The 12,498-nt window shown below is 47.3% G+C and overlaps 2 protein-coding genes across 2 annotated transcripts; one reads left to right on the top strand and one right to left on the bottom strand.

Moving 5' to 3' along the window:
• The first annotated feature begins 826 nt into the window (after nt 1–826).
• On the top strand, nt 827–5,409 carry LOC123443151 (sodium/calcium exchanger NCL1-like). The gene is made up of 7 exons (XM_045119434.1): nt 827–1,287; nt 3,199–3,387; nt 3,560–3,741; nt 3,836–3,981; nt 4,073–4,340; nt 4,518–4,820; nt 4,909–5,409. Exons 1-7 carry the CDS (start codon nt 885–887, stop codon nt 5,155–5,157), a joined length of 1,740 nt encoding a protein of 579 aa, XP_044975369.1. The 5' UTR covers nt 827–884; the 3' UTR covers nt 5,158–5,409.
• Nucleotides 5,216–7,951, bottom strand: LOC123443152 (flocculation protein FLO11-like). Its single transcript, XM_045119435.1, has 5 exons — nt 7,215–7,951; nt 6,986–7,117; nt 6,708–6,895; nt 6,097–6,316; nt 5,216–6,013 (listed from the first exon to the last, which is right to left on the bottom strand). Exons 1-5 carry the CDS (start codon nt 7,671–7,673, stop codon nt 5,858–5,860), a joined length of 1,155 nt encoding a protein of 384 aa, XP_044975370.1. The 5' UTR covers nt 7,674–7,951; the 3' UTR covers nt 5,216–5,857.
• Nucleotides 7,952–12,498: the final 4,547 nt, after the last annotated feature.

The following is a 12,498-nucleotide window of genomic DNA, read 5'->3' as shown; positions in this document are numbered from 1 at the left end:
CTTTTCACCACAAACACCATCATCTCCATCTTGCTCGCCAACTACCCGTATTCTCGAGGCACCGTTGCTTGACACTTGCTCACCCTCAAGCTTGTAAAGCCCATAAAGAGATTTATAGAAACAAATGAAGGAGTGGAAATGGGAAAACATAGATCTAATGTGGGGGAAACTTCTGCAAATATTTGGTCCACACTCCCAACGTGTCCCTTGTCTGACATGTCACTGTCAACACGCTAGTTGGGACGATCAAATGGTGACATGGCAGATTTGGACTTGCATGACTCGGCAATGCACTTACATGACCTCGATGATGATTTTCAAGGTTTTAGGATCTATGTAGACACTCGAAATAGTTTATGGACCGATGATACACTTCACTACATATAAATATATATCCAAATTATGATTTTCAAGTGTTTTTGTTAACTTACTTTAGTAATTTATATGATATATGACGTCTCAATTTTATGCAGCTATGCAGTTTTCTCTTGTGTTCTTGAATTATCATTATTTTGACACAATTGTGTTCATGAAGTTTTGTGTGTTGAGCGTAGAAAGGAAAGTAACAATGGCACAGTGCACGCTACGGCTAAGGAAAGAATATTTACAGCTCCAAAAATACTGTATAATCAAGGAATATTTACTTTTAGCTTGTTTAACTTGCCATATCATCATGTTGTTGGATTCTTTAAAGGATCCGCGTGCAGCCTCTTCTCTTCCCGCCAGAAAAAGGAAGGTAAAAAATGGAATAGGAACTTTCTAAAAGGAAAATAAAATAGTAAAATTTAAAATATCTCTCAGATCGCACCATATAAGGCTACGCGCACCCACCCGCACTCCCCAGCACTAGCGCGCGACGCCCCGCCCCCACCTCCTCCGTCGCAATGGCGATTCGCCGGCAGCGCCGCTCCTTCCCGCTCGTCCCCTTCCTCATCTCCCTCCTCGCCGTCGCCGCCTATGGCCGCCTCATCTCCGACGGCATGCCCGCCACCCCGTCCTCCTCCATCCTCGCGTCCCCCCTGTCCTCGGCCGCCATCCGCCTCAACTCCTCCTCGCCGGCCACCGCCGCGGCCGAGGAGTGCGAGCAGTCGTACGGCTTCCTTCCGTGCACCACCACCGTGTTCGGAAACATGTTCCTGGTGCTCACCTACGGCTTCCTCATGTTCAAGGCGGCCACGTTCCTGTCGGCCGGCAGTGAGCTGCTGCTCGAGATCATGGGCCCCGGCCTCGTCGGCGGCCTCCTCCTCCCCATCCTCGGCGCCCTCCCCGACGCCCTCCTCGTGCTCGGTATGCTCGCCCTCGCTTCCTTGCTTAAATTCTACCCAACACACCTCGTTCAAGGCAACTAGCTCTCCCTGAAGGAGAGAATGATTTGCTCTTCAAGCAACTTCCGAGCTGATCTTTAGAAATACTAGTATTATCTTACCGAAGAGTGAATGCTTGTTGATAACAGATTGAAGAGTAAAACGCAATTCCTACCATTTATGTTTGCGCTCTTCGGTTTTTGATTTGTTTCAGATCTGAACCCTCTGGTTTGATCTGATTGGATCAGAGCATAATAAGCTGTATGACTCCCATTGGTAGACCTTGGCCTTGTGCACTAGCCCAGTTTCTCTTGCTGATCTCATCAGCTTGCTCTTTTCGTTGGCACATGCATGGATTAACCCAAAAGTAGCCTATCCTATTTGGAGACCATACGATTGGTACTAATTCATAACCAAACATCAAGCCCCAACCAACCACCCACGCCCACGGACAAACAGAGCTAGCAAATTACGCCCTGCTTTCTCTGGAATCTGTCGGTTCATTAACTTTTACTTAAGTTTCACCAGCACTTGTAGTCACCGGCCTTTGACTTTCCCCACTTTCTATTCTAAATCTTTTCTTGTTATCTTCTTTGCATAATTTACCTTTCTTTGTCCACTGCACATGAAGGATTGTCTGATGGCTTCGAACTGCTTTTCTCTCTTGTTTTGTGGGGTTCTCTTGACTATGATCGGTATTTTTGTATAGTAATAACAGTGATTCTTTGAGAACAACTTTTGAAATATTATGGGAAAAAGGAACCATATCGCCAATTAGTTTGCTGATCAATTGTTGGTGTCTTGGTGATGGGTAGGTATCATCTCTAGTGTATGCGGAAGGTGTTCTATTAGTCGGTCAGTTAATCAGCTAACATGTTACAGTTAATTGTTTTGTGATATTGTGGGACGGTACATCATATGTATCATCTAGATGAATTATTGATGCATTTTTGAAGTAATGGTAAACATATTATTATTTTTACCTGAAAATTAATATAATAGAGCTTATTATTAGCATTATCCATCTTCCTGATGAGTGCATGCCGTTTTCCCCAACACGATCTTTTCTGTATGTTTTGAGTTGCAGTGCATTTTTGGTACCTTGTGGATTTCTTGTGCGCCCGTCTTATTTTTCCTTGGAATTGTACATCCTGACGAGTTATTAATTTGCAGTTGGAATTCGTTGCAAATAGCCTTTTGGTACACTTCCTCTGAAATTAGCATCAGACAAATCACTTTATTAAATTTTACTACCGACTTCATGATGCATTACGTTAATCCTTGCATGATATCTAGGTTACCAACAGTAACACATTGATTGCTTCTATGTAACAGAAAGGACCTACTTTCTCCAAAGATCAAAGGCAAAGTGTACTAAAAAAATAAGAATAACAAGTTGTAATATAAATTAGTAAATGCTAGTACAAAAACATGAATGCAAATTTTAATAGTGTACAAGCACGCAACATGCTTTATAAGATAATACGACTGCCAATTTGCTAAGTTATTCTCAATGAGATCTGCATAGCTAATATATTTGATCACTTCTGAATTCAACATCGTCAACATTCAAGCCTCACTCTGTTTCTTTTTCTTTTGGTCTGTCTTAGTAAATGGTGTACTTCTCCTGTGTTCATTTCAAAGATTAGCTTACTACAGTAACTTCTTTGCACATTCTTACTTCTTAGATTTTAGGTGGCATAAACATTTGATCTGTTTTTGTTGTTGTTGTTGTTATCTCTGATGCTCTGCTCACAACAGGGTTATGATGGCCCATATGCTAGAATCATGACGTTCTTTAATTTTACTGTCTGTGGATATTCAGCTCTATGCACTGTGCTTGATGCACACGTTAACACATAATTCTGATCTTTTTGTTCTGTTATGTTAACAGTATCTGGTCTCTCTGGGACTAAAGAGACTGCACAAAGTCAGGTCCTCATCGGCATGGGGCTGCTTGCTGGTTCAACCATCTTTCTTCTCACCCTGCTTTGGGGAACTTGTGTTGTTGTTGGCAAGTGTGATGTTGGGGAAAACGGTGTTGCTATTGATTCAACCGACACCAAAGGCTTCAGCTTGACTGGTAAGTTGCCACCCTGTATGTATGCTGTTGCTATTGCAGTGTGGAAGATTTATAACACTTGGTTGTTTTGTGAATTATGAAGTAGAATTTTGTTAGTTTTTATCTCGAAAGGAATGCAACGGTTCAGTTATTGAATTATTTAACAATGTTTGATATGATTGCAACGTTGCAGGCTCTGGCATTACAACTGATGTGCAAACCAGCTATGCAGCACGAATCATGGCCATATCTGTTATTCCCTTTGTCATAGCTCAGTTGCCGAAAATGCTGAAGACTCACCATGGGGAGCGCCTAGCCATCTTACTGGCCCTAATTGTTTCATTCTCACTTGTACTCGGCTACTGCCTGTATCAGGTAAATATTCAGGCAGTTTCATTTGTAGGAGGCTGCAAATGATGAAAAAATTGGAATACATTTTGACGCTGTTAGATACAACATTTTGCATCAGGTTTTCCAGCCTTGGGTTCAGAAGAGGAGGCTCGCATACGCAAAGCACAAGCATGTGATCTCTGGGATCCTACAACATGCCCAAAAGCAAGCGCTGGGCCGGCTGCTTAACGATGACGGCTCAGCTAATGAAAACGTTATAAGAAAGTAAGGTTCTTAAAGTACATTATTAGTTCGATATTCAAATAGCACAGCATTCATGAGCATGATATGAAACCTTGTCTATGCTCACCCGCAGGTTGTTCCACAAGATCGACAATGATGACAGTCGTAACCTGTCACGAGCGGAGCTACATGCGCTTATTATTGGGATCAACTTCGAGGAGATTGACTTTGACAAGAATGATGCTGTCGACAAGATCATGGACGACTTCGATACTTCAGGCAATGACACAGTGGAGGAAGATGAGTTTGTCGCGGGAATGAAAATATGGCTTCACGAAGCAAAGAGCAAAGTGGCGGCTAGTGGTGCCTACTCTAATAAGTTTGTCAACGACTATCATGCTGTAAGTTTATTTACTTCCGATCCCTGCAAAAAGGAAATAGACAAAGAGCACACCTTTTCAGATAAGAATTATATTAACTTACACTAAGTAAACACGAAATCGAGTTTAGAATTTTAGATAGCAGTGTAACTTGGCATGAAAGAGGTGGACACTTACAGAATTGTGTGAATTCTGCAGAGGACCAGGGAGGAGCATGATCAGTTGGTCGACAGATCTGACGAGGCAGTGGAGAGCGTCGAGAACCCTGGCTGGTGTATTGCCAAAGCTGTGGGGTACCTGCTTCTCGGTGCTACCATTTGTGCCGCATTTGCAGACCCGCTCGTTGATGCTGTCCACAACTTTTCTAATGCCACACACATCCCGTCCTTCTTTGTCTCGTTCATCGGCCTGCCTCTGGCAACCAATTCCAGCGAGGCTGTCTCAGCCATCATCTTCGCCAGCAGGAAGAAGCAGAGGACTTGCTCCCTCACTTTCTCAGAGGTAGAGTGAAAAACTCCTTACCTTCTAAAACTGTCCGTGTCTCAACTCTGGACTTAACATCTTTACTCGACAACAAATTCGCTTGCAGGTATACGGTGGCGTGACCATGAACAACACGCTGTGTCTGGGCGTGTTCTTGGCGCTCATCTACTTCAGGGAGCTGACGTGGGACTTCTCTTCGGAGGTGCTCGTCATCCTGCTCGCCTGTGTCATCATGGGCCTCTTCACAAGCTTCCGGACCAGCTTCCCGCTCTGGACCTGTCTGGTGGCGTACCTGCTGTACCCTCTGACCCTGGCCATCGTTTACGTCCTCGACTTCGTCTTCGGTTGGTCATAGGCTCGTGCTTCTAGTCTGGACACACGCTTGAGTTTGATTTTTGACTCATTGTAATTTATCTGTCTAGAGTTCGAGGTGTTTGTTGTGTTCATATATCCACGGTGTGCATTGTGTATCCTGAATCTATCTTAAGGTCTCGTCTGGGCGTACCGTTTGTGTGTGTTCTCTTCTCTTCGGTACTGGTATTAAACATATGCGGAGGTTACTGAGAGCTACATGCTAGAAATAAGCTTGGGATTAACCTATTTTATCTGGATTTTGCTCTTAGGATGAAGATTATGGAGTGGCATTTTCTAGGTTGTCATGTGTGTGAGAAAATTTCATTGTGGCACTTGGTAGATCTGCACAGGAGAGACCCCACAGGCTAGCTGTGAAGTGATGCCCATCCTTGCACATGCTCTCCTTTCCGCTGCCGGCATCATCTACCCATCTCACAGTTTTCTGTTGAGTTTCTACTACATTTGACACCAGCTTGCCTGGACCATGCATAAAAGCTCCTGCTTCCATCATGCACACTGCGCTGCCTCACTTCGCCAGAAATGAACATGGTGGCCAAGTAAACTGAACCATGTCACCAGAAAGGTTTATTGGCAGTGAAAACATGTCCTAGAAAACATCTCTTGATACATCTGATGCTACTACTTGAACACATTTGTCTCTACCCTTCTCCACAACTTCCTAATGTTCATTGCAGATTTGGTCAGCCCTTCCATAGCCTCAGCTCCAAGTCGATCCCCCCTTCCGATGTGTCGGCCTTCCGCTCGCTTGGGGCTCTTTCCCGGTGGACTGGGCCGATGGGGAAGAAGTTGTAGAATGGCAGGGACGACGATGATGACGAACCTGAAATGCTCCCGAGCTGATCAAAAAGCTGTCATCAGTTCCAGTCAAATCAATATCACACATTTTACAGGGTTCAGAAGAGCATGGCATTTCACTTGCCTGGGATGGCATGGCGCTGGCACTGGCGCTGGCACTGGCGTTGGCACTGAAGTCGCTGTACTGCGGGATGTGCATTGATGGCACCACATGAGGCTGCCTCATGAGGTGTGGAGGCCGGGAGCTCAGGGTGAGCAAGCCAGCGTCTCTGCTACGGCCGGCATCCTTGCAGTGACTGAACTCCGGCGTCCAGTCTGAACAACTTGGGTACGCACTTGCACTGCTGCACGGCACAGATGAAGGCGAAAAAGAACACTAGGTTGATATCAACAGAAATTCTGCCAAAAAGTGATACTACTTTTTTCATGGTAAATATATATATATATATGGTAAACGTTTTATGCGTTTCTTAGCTTTTTATCAGGTAAATTCAACGGGCGGTGAAGCTGTAAATTTTAGTGATATTGGGATGGATAGGAGTAAATGTGACATGTTTTCTTCCACTATAATTTCCTGCTACCTCAACGAAACAGTAACTGCTGGAAATAATAACAGTCACTACCATTCTGGAAATAATAATACAGTGAAATTACTTGCCCGGAATATGAGGAGCAAACAGAGGCAAGAATTTAGACTTTGATAAACTGAAACGGTGAGCCAAAACTGCAATCTACCTGAAATAGTTGGTTGCTCTGAACTCGTATCTGCTCAGGTCAGGAGTAACATCGGCCAGCCCGGTTTCGCTCGCCGTCCTGACGGCGAACGACGGCAACGGAGGAGGGGCGAAGGCCTTGCTGGTCGTCGTGAACGGGGTCATCCCCTCGAACATGAAGGGCCAGGACCTATCCACGCCGGCCGTTTCCTACACTCTACCCAAATCCACATTCAGCGACCATCCATCACAGACAAGTTCAAGTTCATCATGGGAGCGGCGTGAGACATATATACGTACCCTCTCATCCTCCGTCAGTGTCGGCGCCGGCGCCGCCGCGCTGCTCCTCCTGCTGCCGCTGCTGTACATTTGGTTTGAAGGGGGCTCCGTTGGGTGGCTCGACGGCGCCGTAAGGGACAGGCCGGTGCTCACCTGGTCGGCGTAAGATTTGCGTAAGTTTGAGGCCTCGTTCGTGTGTACGCAACGCATGCATACGCCGTGCGGTGACGTGGAGAGGGCAGGCACGTACCATTGGATTTGGGAGTGATGGTTGTGGGCACAGGCTTCTCTTGTACGGGTTCTTCGCCGGATCTGCCGGGCTCCAGAGCGCCGGCGGGAAGCCGCAGTGCTCCGCGGCGGCCGGCCTCGACAGGGCGCTCAGCGGGGGTGGCGGCGGCGGCGGCGGATGATGGTGCAGCGTGGGCGCGGGGAGGTGACAGAGGGCCCTGCCGTTGAGCGCGTGCGACGACGGCGTGGCCGCGGACGGCCCTCCCCCCATCTTCTTCTGCTCCTCGATGCGGAGCTTCTCGAGCTGCGCCACGCCGAGGCCGCGCTGCGGGATCTTCTTGGGCTTGTTCTTCCTCGACGCCCGCGCCACGCCGGTGGCCGCGCCGTTGCCGTTGCCGTTGCCGTTGCCGTTGCCGCCGCCGTACTTGGCCAGCTGCTGGTGCAGGTGGTGGTTGCTGCTGTTGCTCGGCTCCTGCACCATCTCGTCGCCGCCGAACCAACCGAACGCGCGCTCGCGGTTCCTCCCGCCGGCGACCCCTCACGGAACGCGAGAAGTCATCATGCCACCAAATGGGATCGCGTCACGGAGTCATGGCCCGGGCGGGAGAGAACGCAGGCAGTATAAGCGCAACGGACGATGGGAGATCAGGCCGGCCGGCGGCGTCGCAACTGAGGGAGGTAGGGGACAAGGGAGGAGTGGGCGGGGCGGGCGCAGCACGGTCCGTGCAGCCTACCGGATCAAGAAACCTGCGGCTGTGTGTGGGAGGGAGGCGCAATGAGCGGGGTATATATAGGTGCGCGGGAGCCGAGAAGAGTGTGGGAGCGAGTGGCGAGTGGTGCCAGGAGCGGGGGACTCGGGAGCGGGAGATCTAGACACGGAGAGGAGGGAGATGATGGGATCGTATCTTGTTTCTTTTTGTTCGCCTAATTTGCCGCCCTAATCCTCGCTCCACTTTGACATGACACACAATCTCGATCGATGTCTTTCTCTCTCTCTCTCTCTCTCTTCTCCGAGGTTGCAGGAGAAAAAGAGCCACGATACTAGGAGCAACAACCGCTGGCCAGATTGAACGGCCGCGGCCACATAAGCATGCGAGATTATCGGGCTCAGTTTTTTCGTCACCAACTGCCGCCAATCTTAGAACGTCTCCGACGGCTCTGCTTACCGCTCCACAACAATCGTATGCAAGTTTATACTGTATTAGATAAGGTATTAATTGTCCGTTGATATTATGTATGATATTTCATATATGTTTTTAGGGTTCGATGCAAAAAATAATATATATATATGTTTTTAGGGGAATACTAATTTAATCATTCGTTTAGAAATATTTGTGAAATAAATTAATTTATCTAGAAGTATTTTAGTTCTAAATACATTCATTTTAATCATTTTCATCACAAGTAATTTTGAACAGAAAGAGGATATATTAATTATATGGTCAACATCCACATCCATATCAGGTATAATATTAATTATACTCTAAACACATTGACAACTGACCATGGTTCACACTCAATATTGGGCAATATAAGCCATTGCACTGATATGATTTAATGATTTGCGTTGAGTTTTCTATTAAAAGGGGCGGATTATCGCAACACAATAAAGGTAATTATTTTCCTCGATTAAGAAATCAAGGTTTATTATAGAACCAATAGGAATATCAATTATCAACCGTCTTCAGCGGTTGCACACAGAAAAACAAACAACTTGCACCTAACGCGGGCAAGAGAGTTGTCAATCCCCTTGATCTCGTTATTTGCAAATGGATGAGGCGTGTAGATAATTGTAGATGGTTGTGACTTGCAAAAAAATAAATAAAGAACAAATAATAACAACATGGAAATTATATATTTTTTGAATATATAAGTGAATAGACCTGGGGCCATAGTGTTCTTTAGTGACATCTCTCATGAAAGCAGCATACGGTGGGTACACAAACTATTGTTAGGAAATTGATAGAACAATGGATAGTTATGCGATTTTCACGTAAATGATCATGTGTATATATGCATCACGTCCATAAGCAAATAGACCAACTCTTGCGTGCACCTATTACTATTACTCCACTCATCGACCGTTATCCACACTAGTAGAAAATGACCCATTTGTCCCGGTTCCAGAGGCCCATTAGCCCGGTTGTTGAACCGGGACTAAATGGTCGGGACTAAAGCTCAAAACCTTTAGTCCCGGTTCGCTTACGAACCAGGACCGAATGATCTCCACGTGACCGCTGCGGGGAGCCCAGGCAGGAGGGCCTTTAGTCCCGGTTGATCACACCAACCGGGACAACATGGCATCCACGCGTTAGCATCTGGCCGGAGCTGGGTTTTCTGTTTTTTGAACACGTGGGGGGGGGTTGGAGGGTTAATTTAGTGGTTTCATATTGTGTTAGCTAGCTAATAGAGAGAAGTGTCCTCTCTTTCTCCGTGCTTGGTCGACGCTAGCTACTATACATATAGAGAGAACATGACCCTAGCTAATAAGAAAATGAAGGAAACCATTTACAATACTTAACATCTTTTACAATGCCTAACATCATCTACCTAAGATCCAATAACAAATAGCTCACATGGTATTCTCCGTCTTTAGGTATGACGTGGTCAAGAAAGAATCCCGCCAATTCTTCTTGAATTGCTCGTATGCCATCATCTGATAGGGGTTCATCCCGCTTCTTCCAGATCTAATTGCTTTTTTTAATTCGACGATCTTCATTTGCATAATATATATAGTGAGGATAATTATAGATACATGCAATGAACGAGCTGAGCTAGAGACTTAACTATAGAAGTAATACTTACAAGCACTAGGAAGTCAGGAGTTGTTTCTCGAGGGCCTGTTCATTGTATAACTGAAATAACTCCTCAAATTGAACAAGCAACACTGAAGCTCCAATGAAATCGTGATCTTTTTTCACTCTCATATACATAGAGTCTTTCCTAGTCTCCTTGAAGATGTTCATGTACCACTCATGCAATTCGTGCATCCTTGGTGTTAGAGGAGGATGACCGGGTTTGACGAGAGGCTTCCCGAGCACATATTCATATGTTTCTTCATTTGTTACCTCAGCTATCTCAAAAATTACTGAATCGTTCACGTAATCACCAGGGTTGGTACCGGGCAGCAACCCCGAATCATTAGCGACGACGATATCGCTAGACACCTTGAGTGGAGGGCACGATTGCTTCTTCTGTTGTCCGAGCTGGGGAATTGTTTTCCCACTTCTTCGTTTTGCTAACATTGCATCATTGCTAGCCGCCAGAGCGGCGGCGAAGTCTGTCTTCCGCTTGAGAGAAGGAGGAGGAGGCGACATCTTTCTTATTTGTGTAATTTTCAGCGGAGTGGAGACAACACCTGTCTTTCGTCGTTGCGGAGGAGGCGAACTGCTCCGACGCGCCTGAGGAGGAGACGAAGGAGGAGGACTGCTATGACGCGCCTGAGGAGGAGCCGAAGGAGGAGGACTGCTCCGACGCGCTGGAGGAGGAGCAGAAGAAGGAGGCGGAGTGCTCCGACGCGTCGAAGGAGGAGCCGAAGAAGGAGGTGGACTGCTCCGACGCACCGGAGGAGGAGTCGAAGAAGGAGACGGACTGCTCCGACGCGCCGGAGGAAGAGTCGAAGAAGGAGGTGGGCTGCTTCGACGCGTCGGAGGAGGACCCGAAGAAGGAGGCGGACTTCTCCGACGAGCCGGAGGAGGAGTTGAAGAAGGAGGTGGAGTGCCCTCATGCGCCGGAGGAGGAGCTGAAGAAGAAGGCGGAGTGCCCTCACACGTCGGAGGAGCCGGAGTGCCCTGATCATTTGTCGGAGGAGGATGAGGAGTGCCCTGACTAGTCACCGAAGGAGGATGAGGAGTACCCTAATCACTCGCCGGAGGAGGAGGAGGAGGCGTCCAATTTGGAAGCTTGATGTACTCCTTCGGCCATAGACATGTACTCCTCAAAGCATGAACCGACTTATTCTCATCATCACCTGTAGGGTGGTCAAGCTCGAGCTGCTCAAATTCCTCCTTTACTTCATCCACCATCACAACAACATAGCCACGTGGAATCGGATGGTAGTGAAAAGTTCCGTTGGATTGAGGAGGTGCAACAACGCCGATAGCAGCCTTGAAACTGAGGTTCCGGCATTTCCTCAAAAGCTCGCATGGTTGAGACTCCGTGATAGTATCCACGGGGTAGCTAGGAGCCATGAAGTCGGGCTGAAGGAGCTCCGTGGAAGCCACACTGCTTCTCTGCTGAGATGGCGGGGTAAATTCTGGGGTAGTTTCGTGCCGTTGAGATGGTTGGTCGGCAACTCCCTGGCTCTCAAGTTCCTCTAGAATTTGTAGTCTTGCATTGATCTTCTACATGTCGCTCAGCTCTGCTTTCCTCTTTCTCGCTCGACTTCTGTAACCGATTGCGTCGGGAAACCCAACCTTCCACGAAACGAAGCCTGGTGTGCCTCATGTTTGTCCAGGGTGCTCAACATTCCCTAGGGCCTCAGCCAGCTCGTCCTTCTCTCTTTTAGGAAAGAACGCCCCTTCCCGCGCTGCGATGATACACTACTGAAGCTTGTTGATGGGTGTTGCAAGTTGCTCGTCCGTCCAACGACACTCCCCTGTTTCAGGGTCTAAAGTTCCCCCAACCCCGAAGAACCAATTCCTTGAACGGTTGGGCTAGTTCCATGTCTGTGGTTGGACCCCTTTAGCAATGAGGTCATTCTCAGCTTTGTTCCACAACGAACGACCTTTGAGGTAGCCACCTCACCCCGTGTGATGGTGATACTGCTTCTTTGCAGCATTGTTCTTGTTTCTGTGTGACATTTCCTTACTCTTGTCCGATGTCTTGTAGGCCACAAATGCGTGCAAGTGATATCTCATCTTCTCAAATCGGCCGACGAATTCTGGAGTCTTCCCTTTGTCGACATACTTTGATTTCAACTCTTTCTTCCACCTCCTGAATAGTTCTACCATCTTCTTAAGAGCACACGCCTTGACCAGTGGCTCTATAACTGGCTTATTCGGATCCTCCTCTGGCGGTAGGGTGAAATTTTCCTTCAACGCGGTCCAAAGATCATCTTTCAGTCTATCGGTGATGTAATCACCTTCAGGGACGTTGTCGCCCTTAGGCTTATCCCATTGCTTGATGCTGATTGGGATGTTGTCCCTGACAATAGCTCTGCACTGAGCAAAATATGCGTCCTTGGTCTGCTTGGGTTCAATCGGTAGGCCATCGTTCGAGAGTTCTGTGATCGTGAACTTTTGATCCTTGCCCAACCTTCTCGTCGGGCCTTGTCTCGTTACCAAAGTTTGGCTCGATCCAGACTT

This window comes from Hordeum vulgare, chromosome 3H (assembly GCF_904849725.1).
Source record: "Hordeum vulgare subsp. vulgare chromosome 3H, MorexV3_pseudomolecules_assembly, whole genome shotgun sequence".
NCBI lineage: Eukaryota > Viridiplantae > Streptophyta > Magnoliopsida > Poales > Poaceae > Hordeum > Hordeum vulgare.
The sequence above is the reverse complement of the archived record's forward strand: the minus strand, read 5'-3'. Positions and strand labels throughout refer to the sequence as shown.